Raw genomic sequence first — 16,120 nt, 5'->3', positions numbered from 1 at the left:
CACATTTTCTTTTCCAGCCTTTAGTTTACTAATTATTTTAAAATCCAAAGGAACATTTCTAAAATATTTTTGTTATGTAATGAATTGTATAATTGTATACACACTCTTATACCCTAAATTTTCACTATAGTCTTATGATGAAAACATATTTTATAGCATGTGTGTTGGCATAATATGGTATGTAGTACTACTAAAAATTCTTAGATCCATGCTGAATTTCAAGTAGACAGCAATAAATATGCCAGCTCCACTTTTCACTAAGATTTTGTTCCTTCCAATAATAATTTATAGTATAGCAGCTTCATGTTGCTTTCTTATAAGTTTTTTTTCTAAAGACTGTGCAGCCACTTCCTCCCTCCACTCATCCTAGATGCCATGCTGTTTTCCTGACTACCCAAGACTCCCTTAGCACCAGTTTACTTTTCATGAACTCTTTCCTTTAATTTGCTTCTTTCAGACACAGTCTTTCCACCTTATTTTTTACATTCTATTTCAAAAGGCAGGATCTCTTGGAGCAAGCCCTGTGGGTGTTCCTTTATCTAGAGTTTTTGGCCAGAGTTCTCCCACCTGGGTGATGTTCAAGACAGGCACATGGTACTTATTTTAAAATTCCAGATCTCCAGTGTATTATCTCCAATTAAAGCTGACAGTTGGACTGCTAAAACATTCCCTCTGGCCTTTCCCTCTACATGCACAAGAAATTTCAATTAGAGTAAAAAAGTTAAATATGCATCATTGCCAGAGAACTAGGTATTATGGAATAGGAAAATGGCTTGCCAAAAATATACTTGAAGACATAAAGAATACACCCTCAAATTAACTGAATGGCACATCTTTTAAATGTTTTGAATACGAGAATTAGGAATGATAAAAGTAAAGTGAGCAAAATTTAAAAGTTGTGAATTATTAAATCTAGTGCAGTGAAATTTCTTACTCCTTTTTAATTCTTTGAAATAATAGTGCTTATTTCCTAATAAACTTTTTAACTAATACATTGCTATAAAGTCTAAGTCTGTTCCTTAATCTTAAGACAATACAGAATTATCTCAAACAATGAGAGATCTGTGGCTTTAAAAAAACTTAATATGCAAAATTTCTGTAGTCATTGTTTCACTCCATAAATACATTGCAGGTAATTATGAACATATTTTTAAAATGAGATTATGAATTCATTATTTGTATTTGTTTAAAAGAATTTTGTTTTCACCATTAGCGTACTTACTACTTTTTCATTTTTAGTGAAAATATGTGTGAGACAGGATTGTCTAAATGAGAGCTGGATATTCTGAGCTTATTATAAAGAAAGAAAAGCAATTTTAATAAGTAAATTCAAGGAAAATATCTTTCCCTGATTTCCTAGCACTGTTTCATGAATTGCTGTTTATTTGTATTATTTAGATTTACATGTGCAAAATATGTATGTTCTCACTTTATTTATGTATAATAGTAGTCTCTTATAATTAGACATTTTAACCGAAGTTTAAAACAATGTGCTTTGTTAAGTAACTAATTCAGTGATTAACTTTTGAAACATCAAATTTCCAAAGAAATGTTCTGATTTTAGACAACTATTCAATCTTCTAGCTATTGTACTTTGAGGTATTTATTGAAAGAAAATTTATAAAAGCACATTGTCTAAAACCTATGATAAATGAAAATATAATTGTATTAAAGAGGAGTATGGTCTTAGAAATCGTGGTACCAGAATCACATGCTCTCCTAGGTAGGAGACATTTTTCTAGGTAGAAACTCACTGTTAATCAGCTCTCTGTTGCTGTCACAGAAATACTTGAGACAATCAACTTAAAAGGAAGAAAGACTTATTTTGGCTCACAGTTTCAGAAGTTTCAGTCCATGGTTGGTCGGCTCCATTGTTTCGGGGCCTATTGTAAGGCAGAACATCATGGCAGGGAGTGCATGGTGAAGCAAAGTCACTCACCTGGTGGCTGGGAAGGAGGGGGGATGGGCTGGTGTTCTAATACCCCTTTGAGGGCATGCACCCATGTTCTAACTTCCTTCCCCTAGGCCCATCACCTCCCAATAGCACTACAGGCTGGTAACCAAGACTTTAGCATAAGGGCTTTTGAGGAACATTTAAGATCCAAACTATAATAGTCATTAGTCCAAAAATTATTTAAACATGTATTATGATCCAAGTTATTTAGTATGGAAATAATAATATGGGGATTTCTTCATGGAGACTTAACTGTAAGGACCTGCATTATATCAGTTCTATTTCTTAGCTAGAAGTTAAAAACAGATCATTTAGAATAAGCTTATTTCTGACAAATAATATGAGGCAGATTTTCAGAGGTTCTAAGAAAGTTAAATAAACATATTTTAGTAAAACCAAAACTTACTTGACATTTCTTCCAAGGAAGGTGTCACAGTATCTGAGCGTTACAATTGCAACTGAATCTCTGCTTTCTGACTATTGGAATACTGATTTTGGAGTAACAACGTGATGAATCAGAATGTTAGAGTACCTCGAATTTTATCTGGGCAGCATTTGTGTACAGGAGTTTTATAAAAAAATCCAAATACTATACCATATTGTCATAGAAAGTATAAAAATCAAGTTTTCATCAGTGATGGAATTTGCTAAGTACTTCTAAAGTCTAGCATAGTAATAATTTAATATCTCAAAATTTTCCTAAAATCTTATCTTACCTTGATAATCATATCAACTACTACAGTACATAGAGAGAGAGGTTTACCACTGCCCCCTCTTCCTACCATCAAGACTAGTATCAAATTTTATTTCCTGTTATTTGGGATGATTGATTCATAAAATTTGGTATATAAAATTTGAGTAATAACCCTATCTCAAGTACAAAAATAAAAAAAATTCATGTGCTAAATCCTACTCTTATAATTCATAATAACAGAATTTGTCATTTCCAGACACAAGGCTGAGCATTTGGGTGGCATTTGCATAGGAATAGTGAATGAGGAAGTAAAGTTCAAAAGGAAATTTGAAAACATTGCCAGGATATCACTATATATATAGGCTTTTGAGGAACATTTAAGATCCAAACTATAATAGTCATTAGTCCAAAAATTATTTAAACATGGATTATGATCCAAGTTATTTAGTATGGAAATAATAATATGGGCTTTCCTTATGGAGTCTTAACTGTATATAAATAAATAGAATTCAATATGGACATGAGAAGTTCAATCTAAAATTTATATTGCTGCCTTAATATATTTATATAAAGCCTCTGTGATTTACAATGTTTATTTTAAATTGTAAACATGAAAATAAATTTCAAAAAATGTTCACCTTTTATTTTGGAATGTTTGAATCCCACAGAAACACATACACACACACACACACACACAAAAGAATAAAGAATCACACCGGTTATCAATATCAGTTATTAAACCAAGAGCTGTCTAGAACCAAAGACAATAGTAATGTAGGGACTAGGATTCCTTTTAGGCCATCTGTTGTTTTGTTAATGATGTTATTATTTAAGGAATATGTGAAGAACAATTAATAAAAAATGAGTCAGTTTTAGGAGAGAAGTGGTTAGGCATTACAAGTTATGTATACAATATTTTAAAGTTATTATTTGGATGAGGAAATAGGGTAGTTCCTGTTCAGACTGTGGAGAGAAGCTCTACAGAGTCAATGTTAATTTAATATGTAGGACACCTTTCTAAGTGATTTCAACAATGAAATGGCTTGCTTAGTAAATGGTGAGAGTTCCTCACTGGGAAGATTTTCTAGTTATAAATGTAAACATTTAAGGTTATTACATAATTGGGAAGTAAATAAAGCTTTCCTATGTATTTAATTCTTATATATAATTATAGTACAGGTAATGATAAATAACTAATATTTATTGAAGTATTATATACCAGGCAATATATGGAAGAAGCTTTTACCAGGCCTAGTCCTTTCAAGTCTTTTTAAAAAAAATTTCTTCACAAAAACATTTTTCATCATTGACATTTTTTGATCACAAAAATTGAGGTTTAATTAGGTGAAATAACTTGATCAAATTTACACAATTAGAAAGCAGGGGAGATGATACTGCATAAGGAAAAAATGAGTATCTTCTCTTGGAGATACTGTAGAAAGCATTTCTGTATCAGAAGAAAAAGAAATAGCTGTTTCCCATGTCCCAGCCATGTCCATGGCAAAATGTCTTTTTTAAACGTTTGAATGGAGACAGGCAAAACAAAACAAAACAAAACAAAACAAAAACACTACTTATTTAGTTTTTAGCTTTCTATATTTTTGTTATCTATTTCACAATATTTACAAAAACAAAAATATAGTACAAATAGCAACCTAGTCACACTGGTCACTTTGGACAGTATAAGAATAGTTGCAATTTCAAAATAAATATATTTTGGAAGACTTTTTTTTTCCATCAAAGATTCTCACAATACCAAGCTCTTATGAGATAGCTATTACATGAAGTTAAAAATACATTAATAATAAAGGGATGCACAACTGTTTGCTCTATCTTTCCCTGATACTTTTGCATGTTACTTGCTTTCCTGAAATGGAAGCAAAACAAATTTGCTTCTCTGGGTATGCCTATCACCTTCAAAGCTATAACCCTTTCTTTGCAGTGATCATTGTGTTTAGTGAAACTCTGTTTAGTGGAAACTTGGGTTTAACCCCAGTGAGATTTTTCACGCTGAAAAAAATCTCATAAGGAATTCTTTAGGGTCACTGCCAAATTACAAGAAGTAATTTGAAATGTAAGTGAAGCAAAATTATATTGTGCTGCTGCCTTAATGCCTTTTCTACTTGCCCTCCCTCAGCATCCCTTAATTCAGTTTTTTCCTTATAAGAATGATCTTTCTGACTTTCTAGTAAGAGCCAGTGAGTAATCCAGTATAGTGTAAGAGAGTAGTTTCACTCTCTTGCTTTACCCTCCCCCATTTTCCCCTTTCCTGTGTGCCCTCTGCTCTGGCTTCCTGGTTTTAAGTTCTGGATGATAACTGGCAATAGCAGAGATACCATTTTAATCTACCCTTAAATTCCAGATTTCTTTTACTGTTCAGTCTCAGAAGAAGTGTCAGCTTTCTAGTCTTGTTTATTTCATGTTGAATCATCCTGTTTTTAAGGCCAGATGTTCTTACCTTTGTAAAGCAACCATGTTTATAAGAGGACAAGACTTCCTGTTCAGAAATAGGCTCCTTTGATGGGTCACAATGAAACCGAGCCAGCATATTCCAAAACATTCATTCTTGAACGGGCATTTCATTTCTAAAAACTTATTCATATTTATAAATAAGAGTAAATGTGCTATAAAAGAAACTCTTTTAAGGTTGCTGAAAGCTCAGCTTTTCTTTCTTCTTTTTCCAAATATGGTATACAAAAAAAAATAGTAAAGAGATCAATTTGCATGCTTCCCATATTAACACAATCAAGAATAATTTACAATACAAATCAGTAGGATTCCAGAGGATACATGGAAATTAGATCTTTTAAATCAAAAACTAAAGAAATTATTGAATTATAATTGCAAAGTAATGTTATCATACATTAGATGGGTTGCAGGAGTATTGTCAGTCAGTTACACAGCGTAAAGTACCCTGACACATGGATGCACCTTTTTCCACTATTTTAAAATGCTAATGATCATGAATCTGGCCTGTCTTCCAGTCAGTGAAAGGAAAGGTTAGTCTACTGCTCCTTGGCCCGAGTGGTCCAGTGTTTTCATTTATTTGTTGCTATTCCTGTGTTCTTGTTTATCTTCATTTCATTTTTGTTTTCAGTTGACATGTGGTCAGTAGGGTGCATCATGGGAGAAATGATAAAAGGTGCAGTGCTCTTTCCTGGCACTGATCGTATCCTTCTTAGCAGCCAGTGGTCTCTATGGGTGTCATTCTCAATTATTTCCCTTTTGTTTCAAATACAATAGTGTCCATGGTATACATTTGCTGCCCTTAGAGGGTTTCTGTGAGACTCAAATGTCAGATATCTACATGCTGGCATCTGGTAGAGTAACCTTGTCTCTTAGCATGACCTTATATGGATAATACAGTATCAAAAATGAAAGATGCAACATGTTATCAAAAGGTCTGCCTTAACTCAGTTCTGCCAAACTAGTAACAGTATAATAACAAATATATATATTTGTTATTGTAGATATTTGAAAATCAAAAATATATTCATAGTTACCAATTAGACTATAGAATCTTTCAGTTGTAAGGCTGAAGGTTTATACTTTCATATCATAAGAATATTCACTTGGCATGGAAATCATTATTAGGCTAGATTTACATTCACCCATAAATACAAAAGTTTTAACACATATGCAGAGAACATGTGTATAGATTTCATTTTCAAGTTGACCAACCTCTTCTAGAATTCTTTTTCTCATTCTCTCAATTTACAGAAATAATAACTCCAACCATCCTCTTATATTCTTTATATTATTAACAAGTACAATAATTAAAACCTCATTAATTAAAAATGATTAAATAAAATATCTGAAGAAATCATTTTAATCACTTGGAGAAGAAAAAGTAATTCTCTCTTAAGCAGAAAATAATTAGCAAGTAAAGACTCTGGAGGCTCTGCAGAATCAAGAAGATATGAATATTACTATGTTAATAAGTGGATGTGTGATGGGTCCCTCCATAATGCTTAAAAATAAATTACTCCCTTAAGTTAACCCAGTACTCCCTATATTCACTCACTTATGAAAATGAATGCCTTCATCATACTAAAGATAAAAACTCTACTTAAATAATTATAATTCAAGAGTAAAATTGAGCCTATAATAATGGGGTTTTAATATTTAATTAGAATCAATGTAATTACTAATATAGTGTCTCCACACCACATAATTATTAGCCATTTTCTTTAAGTTTCTGATACATGTTACAGTTCTTATCAAGTGTCTATAATATAATGTGCAAACATGAAGATGATATATATTATTTATATGTGGTTTTGCACATAAATAAAGAGTCACATATATAATTTCATACACATATTCATTTTATGTTTTAAAAGGAACAGTTTGAGAAATGACTGAATAAGGCACACACACAATTTTTATTAAATGAAAGAACTTCCCTTGATGTATTTCATTCAGTTAAACATAAGTTATACTATTTTTGCTTTCTTTCTATATTGCTGTTTTATTTTCTACCTATGTCTTTTATTAAATGGCATCTATAAATTAACCATATTCATTTTAATGCTATTTTAAAGGTATAGTGGCTTGATTGAAAACAACATTCCTTTAGATTCTTAAAAATTATGGATTTATTTTATTCCTAATATCTTATGAGCTTGTGCTTGGCATTTGGTCTAGACATGAAATAGTCCTTAAAATTTGGCAAACTTCAGAGAATTTTATGAAAATAGATCCAATCTATAGACTTTGCTTTTCCAGAGATTCATTGTGGTTGGGTAATTGATGACTATGACCTGTAAGTTAAAATTATTATTTTCCTCACTTTCTTTACATTTTCTATTAAAATATAAAACTTATTTCCACAACTGAGTTATTAAACACAGCTTAACATTTTTCAGAATCTTTTTTTGGGGGGGAGAAGTTGCTTGGGTTTCATTTTTTACTTTCATGCCAAAATCTCTTATAAGCAATGCTTAAGGCTGCTGATAATGTTACAAGGTCAATTTAGATGCCTTGGGTATTTTGATATTGAGCCATTTCCTAAGGTCGCTTATGAAGACAAGAGGACAAATTAGCTGTAGTCTTTTAATAATTTCAAGCATGTTGATTAAAGGTTTAAATCAGTGGTTTTTTTTAAATGTGAATTATGGCCTCTGAATATAATAAAGTTAATTTTTAAAAATACAAGATAGATTACTTGTTTAAAAAATTCTTTGCTATCAGAAATGGCTTATCTAAAAAGACAGTAAAATTATATTTAAATCTGTTATTTAAATAAAGACTTCAAATGAAGCTGGAGATAGACAATATGTATAATACAAATTTATATAATATATTATGAGGAATCATTTTCAATCAAAATACCCTAATTTATATAAAGGCATTCTCAATCAAGATTTTAATATCTCTTAAAATATGAGCTATGCATATTGTTTTAACATATAATTCAACAATAATACTTAAAATATTAATAATATATTTTTATCTTTTATACCTAAAAAAATTGAACATGTTATTTTTGGTTAGAAATTTAGGTAGCCAAATAGTTCTTAAAATTGTATATAATTTTATTTTATTTTAGTAGTAGAATTTTTAAAGTATAATACATAACTGAATTTCATTCAATCAACTATTTTTAACTCTCTTCCAGATAATCAAAATTCAATGATTGAAGTAATTTGGCGGGAGGAGCTAGCAAATTTAATCATAGCTGATATTTTTACTTTAAAATTATAAAAATATTTTCTATTATTCAAGTGAGTTACTATTAAATATATAACTCTGGAAGATTAATAAAATGAACACATACACTACCACTGAGTTTAAAAAATAGAACACTACATATATGTATATATATATTTTTTTTAAGAGAGAGAGAGAATTTTTTAATATTTATGTTTTAGTTTTCGATGGACACAACATTTTTATTTTATTTTTTTGTGGTGCTGAGGATCTAACCCAGCACCCTACACATGCCAGGAGAGCATGCTACCACTTGAGCCACATCCCCAGCCCACTACCAATATTTTTTAATCCTTTTGTTTACTCTCTTCCAGCCACAGCTTCTCTTGTCCTCAAAGGGTGACCATAAGCTTTTGTTTTTACTATCTCCTTGACTATCCTCATATTTTTACCACATGCAGATTTGTCCTTAAACAATACACAGTTTAGTTGTATGTTTTACATAGCATATTGTCATTGTTCTCCTTTGACATCTTTTTTAGAAAAACTTAACATTTTGTTCTTTGTATTTATCCATATTGATGTATTAGAAATAGTTAACCCTTTTCACAGCTGTAGAGAATTCCAGCTTATGAATATCCTACAACTAATCCATTTGAGTCTAAATAGACTTCAGAATATATTACTTAGTATTTAAAATATTAAGAATATATTTAATATATTAAGAATATTAATATATATTAAAAGTATTATTTTGTTTTGCTTTTATAAATATACTATAACAAATTTATAAATTTGCTATTTTAATTTATATTTTATAATATTTATAAATTTTATATAATATAACAATATATTAAAGGTATTATTTTGTTTTGCTTTTATAATGATACTATCAACTTATATCTCATATATTGGATTTCCATAATATAAATTGCTGTAATCATAACAGACACATTTCTAACGTTACTGTATAACTTCAAAATGGTTTTCCAAATAACAGTTTGTATCTGTTTGCTGTCTGCTCCACATCCTCACCAGCTTTTAGTATTTTTTATTTAAAGAAATATTTTTGGTACTGGGGCTTAAATCTAGGGAACTTTATTACTGAGCTACATCCCTATCCCTCTTTATATTTTATTTTGAGACAAGGTCTTGCTAAGTTGCCCAAGTTGGCCTTGAACTTGAGATCCACCTACTTTAGCCTCCCAAGTCACTAGACTTTTAGGCATGGCCACCATGCCCTGGCTTCAGATTTATTTTTAAATGAACTACCAGTCTCTTGAATTCAAAAACATACTGATCACTGGAACTTCAATTTACATTTAATGGATACCCAGGAGGCTAAGCAGCTTTTCCTAAGATTATTGGCCATTAGTAATTTCTGTTGTTTTTGAAACTCTGTTCTATTGTGTTTTTTTCCTATTAATTATTAGAAGGTGTTTATATAAACACTTTGTTCATATAAACACTGGCATTTTGTCTTTGTCAGTTTCATGTGTTGCAGATGTCTTCCCCATTTGTATTATTTTCTCATTTTATTTTATAGTGATGTTTTAATTGGGTAATCTGTTTTTTTCCTTTGGTCCCTATATTTTTATGGCTTAAGAATTCTTTTACCTTTATGTTTTCTGGTAATTAAACTCAGTGTTTAAAAAATATAATTATCTACCTTTAATTGTTGGTCCAATTGAGATATACACACACACACACACACACACACACACACACACACACACACACACAAAGGAAGGATCCAATTTAATTTTTCCCAGTTCTTTGTATTGACTAACTTATTCTTTCTTTACTGACCTATAATGTTGTCTCAGTTACACATTTCCACACATCATGGTGGTTCTGGTTTCTATATTCTATCTCACTGGTCTGATGTCTATCTCTACTACTACTATCCTCTTTTAATGAATAAAAATGTATATATTCTTCAATTAAAATATATACTCTTCAACTTTATCAGGTAGGGTAAGTAATGCCTCCTTTTTGTCTCATTCAATAGTATCTTGACTGTTAATATACCATTGTTCTTCCATAAACATATTTTATATGTTTTACCAACATCTATGAAAAAAATCCTTATTGGTATTTATATTGCAATTATATTGAATATGAAGTTCAATTTGTAAAAAATGAATTTTTGATTAAGACCAGTCTTTCTCCTGAATATACAAGCAACTTAGTAAACATTAATTTAGACCATTTCTCTCTCAATTTCAATGTTTTATTAACATTGAGTAATTTAGTTCTACATTTTAGGCTCATAAATGGATAAAATTATAAATTTATTGCATTCAGGTTGAATTTGTTGAAATTCATCCTATGATTACCATTTTCTTGGCTTGCCACTGCTTCTTGTGATTTAGCCCTTAATTTTGAATTTTTTTTTCCTGAAGTTCAACTTTTAGAAATTTCTTTAGTGGTGTCTTTATTTATAAAACTTTTTATTTTTTGGTTGTAACACTTTTATTTCAAAGATGGTGTAATTAGATATAGAATTTTATATTTAATTTTATTTTCTTCTAGCATTTTAAAGATACTATATTTGCTTTTTGTTTCCAGTTGCTGGTGAATCATCAGCTGTCAGTGTAATAGTCATCATGGGCGATAGACTGTCCTATTCCTTCATCTAAGATTTTTTTCTTGGTGTTTGTTTTGTAGCTGTTTTCCTACCAGGCAACTAGGTGTGGGTTTATTTTTACTTATCTCCCTTGATATTCACTCTTTCCTAGCTTCCAAACTTTCATCAATTCAAAAGGCTGGATTATCTCAAACTTTGTATCTTTGAATATTTTATCTACCCAATTCTTTACTCAATAACAAAACTATGACTAAAAATAAAACAGACATTCATTTATTCAACAAATATCCTTATCATCATAAAATGTATAATAAAGGCACAGGATATCAGGAGGTGATAACAGCTATAGGATACATAGATTAAAAAAAAGTGCTAAGATGGAGGAAAGGGATTGCCTCCTTTTCCTAAAATATTCTAGATAAATGACCTCAAAGTTTCTCAAAGCAAATAGATATGGAATGATTGAAAGTATATATATATATATATATATATATATATATATATATATATATATATATATATATATATATCAGGGGTTTTTTGACCTTTTCTTTCCTCTTCATGTGCTCATTTATAATGAAAACAGATGTTAGTTCCTTATGTATTAAGTCACTTATTCATATTTTAGGTTATCAGATTTTGAGGAATTTTGAAGGAAAAGCACATTTTCAAATGAAAAATAATACAGCTAAAGAGTTTCTTTCTTTCTTGGCCCTTTTTTTATTCCCCCACTTTTTTTGTTGTTGTTGTTTGTTTTCTTGACCTTGTATAAGTTTGATTGTCTCTTTTTTTTACCTTTGTTGTATATGAGGTTATAGCCAGAAAGGATGACCATCCAGAGATGGTCTTTTAGGATAAGACGTACCCCTATAATTCCTCTTAAATAGATTGTATATTTCTGGTAATGTAAAATATTTATATAGCTCATTTGTTTAATGTAATGTTATTTACCAATTTAAAAAGGGATTTGATATTTTTTAGTTCTAAAATGGTATCACATGCAGATAGAGTCAGATCAAGCATTTTTGAAATCAAAATGTCATACAATCAAAGGAGGGTGATATTTACAACAAGGATTTAATAGTGCAAATATAAAATTAAGTAGAGTTTCATAAAAGAACTGTAAAATGAGAGAGCCCAAAGATTAACCTTCAATAGCTTAATGAAAATTTGACCTCAGCAGTACACATATAAGAATATGCAAAATGTTTCTTTATTTTCTGATCTACAGAATTCAAGTACTCTTGTAAGAAAAAATAAATCATAGTAAGAACATATATATCAAGCATCAAATATTAGTTGTTGGATATCCATGTGCTATAGAATCCAACTAGCATTCTGCTGCCAGTGAATAAATAGTCTTTTTACTCAATTTGTCAGCTTTGAACTTTTTATGTGTTCTGGCTTATGATGTTTCCTCTCCTGTGCTCATTTATAATGAAAACAGATGTTAGTTCCTTGTGTATTAAGTCACTTATTCATATTTTATGTTACCAGATTTTGAGGATTTTTGAAAAAAAAAAAGAAAACATTTTCAAATGAAAAATAAAACAGCTAAAAACTTTCTTTCTTTCTCAGCTCCCCCCACCCCCGCTTTTTTGTTTGCTTTTTGTTGCTGGGGATGCAGCCTAAAACTTTATACATGCTAGGCATGTGCTGTATCACTGAGTTACACAGTCAGCCCTAAACTAAAAATATTTTTAAAGAAACAAAGCAAATCAAGCTGTAACTATGGAAGTATAAGTTCTTTTAAGAGCAAATTTTATGCAGAATTATAATTACCAAAATAAACTAATATTTTGAACTTCATGTTGAGTAGCTTCTATAATTTCCATGGGTAGTACTCTGCAGGTGATATCAACATGTCAATTCTCCCCCAGGTGATGATAAGCAGAATCCCCCTCCCTCTTCTGGGAGCCCAAGTATCCCCCTTACAATAGTTTTCTATGGCTTTTAAGGGAAAGTGACATGGGGAAAAATGATTAAGGTTTTTCTTTCTGTAAAATATTCTAGATAAATAACCTTAAATTTTCTCAAAGCAAAGCGATATGGAATAATCTTCTAGTGAACTTGAACCTATTCTAATTTTTTATCATAAAACTGAAACATATTAGTACTTTATTCTTATGTGTGAACTTAGTAACTCAAAAGACACTATTAGTGTATTCATCACTAGTGTTTCTCATAATGTAATCTAAACATCATCTAGATCACTATTGCCACTGGTGGTTTCTATGATGTCAGTCAGGACCTAGAAATTCAGAATCTTATAGATCAATGGAGAATGGGGAAGGAGCTATATTTTTATAAGATTCCTATGTTATGAATATTCAAGCTTGAGAAACATGATTTTTATATCATGATTTTTACTATGTGTGTTTTCATAATCTTTTTCATAGCTGTGACAAAAGACCTGACAAGAACAATTTCAGAGGAGTAAAAGTTTATTTGGTGTTCTTTCAGAGGTCTCAATCCATAGATTTCCAACTCCATTGCTCTGGGCCCTAGGTGAGGCAAGACATCAACATGGAACTGTCTGGAAGAGGAAAAACAGCTCAGGACATGATAATCTGGAAGCAGAGAGAGAAAACTAAGCTCCGCTCAACAGGGATAAAATATATGCTCCAAAGGCATACCCCAGTGTCCTATCTCTTCCCACTACATGCTATTGGCTTATAATTATCACCCAGTTAATCCATTCAAATAGATGAGTGCATTAGGTTAAGGCATTCATAACCCAATCATTTTCCTTCTAAACTTTCTTGCATTGTCCCTCACATGTACTTTTGGGAAAGGGAGGACATCTCATATCTAAAGTATAACATTCTACTCCTGGCCCTCAAAATATCATGCCCATTTCACAGTGTAAAATACATTTAGTCCACTTTCAAGAGACCATATAGACTTAATAAAACTCAAAAACAAGCCATAAACATCTAACATATGAAGGCACAGAGTAAATAGTTCCATTCTACAAAGGAAAATAATGGCATAGAAAAAAGGCATGGAACCAAAGCAAGACAAAAATCCAGCTAGGCAAACAAGTTCTATAGCTCCATGTCCAGTATACAGGCTCATGGCATTTTGTCTCTAAAAGCTTTGTATAGCTCCATGTCATTTCTGGTTACAGCTCACGTGGCTTCTCCCTTGACTTATCTGTGCTCAATCCCTACAGCTTTCCTCCACAGATGTTCCATGGTACTGGCATATATTAATCTCCATTAATGGGGATCTCCATTGTGATTTTGATATCTTTCTCATATCTCCATGCATGGTACTCTCACAGGCTACCCACAGGGACTCTGACCCTGATGTACCTTACCAAGCATCCTAGATGTTCCTTTGAAATCTTGGTGGAAGCCTTCATGACCCCCTAACTCCAGCATCCTTTAATCTTGCAGAAACAAAACCACATGTTTGATGCCAAGGTCTGCCGCCATATTGAGCAGTAGCCAAGCCTCTGGGGACCCTGGATGCATTAGCCTCTGAGTGCTTGAGTGGTGCATTATGGTAAAGCAACATCCTAGGCCTTTTTATTCAAGCAGGGCACCCCATGTTTTTCTTCTTAAGGGAATTTTTACTTTTACATCCTTGAGCCCGAGATGAGTGTGGTATTACCAGTTCCTGAGATACCCTCAAGTCATCTTGCTCTGGGTAGAGTATTTAACATGTCTTTAGTGACTTTAAAGTATTTAGTAATCACAACTTCCTTGTCCCAATTTTACTCACACTTTTTTTTTTGCCAAAGTACAAGTTTTTAAAATCTTTCTGCTGTACATTCTGCTCCTGATAATTATGATAAACTTGGCTAAAAGCCACCAACATTATGCATACCACTGCCTGAATGTTATGTTGCCTAGAAATTTCTTCTATCAGATTATGAAGTTGATCACCTTTTAAATAAGCCTCAGGACATGAACAAACTGTAGACAACTTCTTTTCCACAACATAACATGAATGGTCTCTTATCCAATTTCCAGTAGAGTCTTCCTTCATCTCCAAAATCTCATGAGCACATTCTTTACTGTCCTGGGTCCTATTGTCCTTCAAGTCTTTTGAACTTCCTCCAGAATTTTCCATTAGGCTCTACTTATGACAATTTAAAACTTTTCCAGCTTTTTTTTTTTAACTTTCAAAATTTCCCTCACAAATTCCAAAAACTCCAAAATATTCTGAACCACATGGCCAAGTTAGTCATAGTAATGACCCCACTTCTTGGTACCAAATTGTGTTTTAGTTAGCTTTTTCACCACTGTGACCAAGAGACATGACAAGAACAATTTAAGTAGAAAAAATTATTTAGTTTCAAAGGTCTCAGTCTCAGATGGCCAGCTGCTTTGCTCTGGGCCCAACTTGAGGCAAAACATCATGGAGGAAGGGTGTGATGGGAGAAAGCAGCTCAGAACAGGACAATCAGGAAGCAAAGAGAGAAGTTAAGCTTCTCTCAATAGGGACAAAACATAGACCCCAAAAATATGCCTCCATCAATCTTTCACCCAACGTGTGTACAGTAATCACCCAGTTAATTCATTCAAGTGGACTAATACACTGATTAGGTTAAGGCTCTCATAAACCAATCATTTTACCTTTAAACTTTCTTGTATTGTCTCTCATGTGAGCTTTTGTGCGTACACCTCATATATAAACCATAACAACAAAGGAAATTGCCTCTATTTTCTTATTGTACTTTCATTGCAGACATTACTAAGTCATCACAGCATTCTTTTCTACAGAGCTAATGTAAAGATAAAAACATTCTCAACATCTTACTTACTTAGCTTGCAAGATAAAATAGCCTTTGGTACTATTCTATACATAAATTTCTATTAGGCAATATTATCTTTAAGGACAGCTAAGAATTTGAAGACACATGTTGATATTCTCTAAATAGTAAATAGAGGTCACAATTTTTTTCACAAACCATTGTACCTAAAATAGAATAGAAAGAAAGTCAGAAATCATGATGATGTTAACTCTGGAAATGTTACTACTAATAACAAAAAGTAATTTTTAAAAATGGAAGAAAACCTTTAAAAAAATAGAACTTGGAAATGTACAAAAGGAGAAAGTCATTAAATAGTTCTGTTTGATTCCACTCAGAAGCTTCTGCAGGCTTCAATGTTCATAGCATAAATTATGTTCATAATTATGACCAAAATACCCAGCAAGTTACGAGGTATTTTTCATATATTATGTTCAAGGCATCATCTGATATGTTTTAGAAAGTGTC

General features: G+C 31.5%; 1 protein-coding gene across 7 annotated transcripts in view; it reads left to right on the top strand.

The window, feature by feature from the left end:
• The window catches only part of Mapk10 (mitogen-activated protein kinase 10), a 313,016-nt gene that overhangs the window by 243,433 nt on the left and 53,463 nt on the right, over positions 1-16,120 (top strand). The window contains exon 7 of one of the 7 annotated variants that reach the window (XM_005341740.5): positions 5,746-5,817. The exons of the other annotated variants lie outside the window; for them this stretch is intronic. Within the exon in view, the coding sequence (XP_005341797.1) occupies positions 5,746-5,817 (72 nt within the window). The remainder of the gene's footprint in view (positions 1-5,745; positions 5,818-16,120) is intronic. 7 annotated transcript variants of the gene reach the window in all.

The sequence above is a fragment of the Ictidomys tridecemlineatus genome, chromosome 9, assembly GCF_052094955.1.
Source record: "Ictidomys tridecemlineatus isolate mIctTri1 chromosome 9, mIctTri1.hap1, whole genome shotgun sequence".
NCBI lineage: Eukaryota > Metazoa > Chordata > Mammalia > Rodentia > Sciuridae > Ictidomys > Ictidomys tridecemlineatus.
The sequence above is the reverse complement of the archived record's forward strand: the minus strand, read 5'-3'. Positions and strand labels throughout refer to the sequence as shown.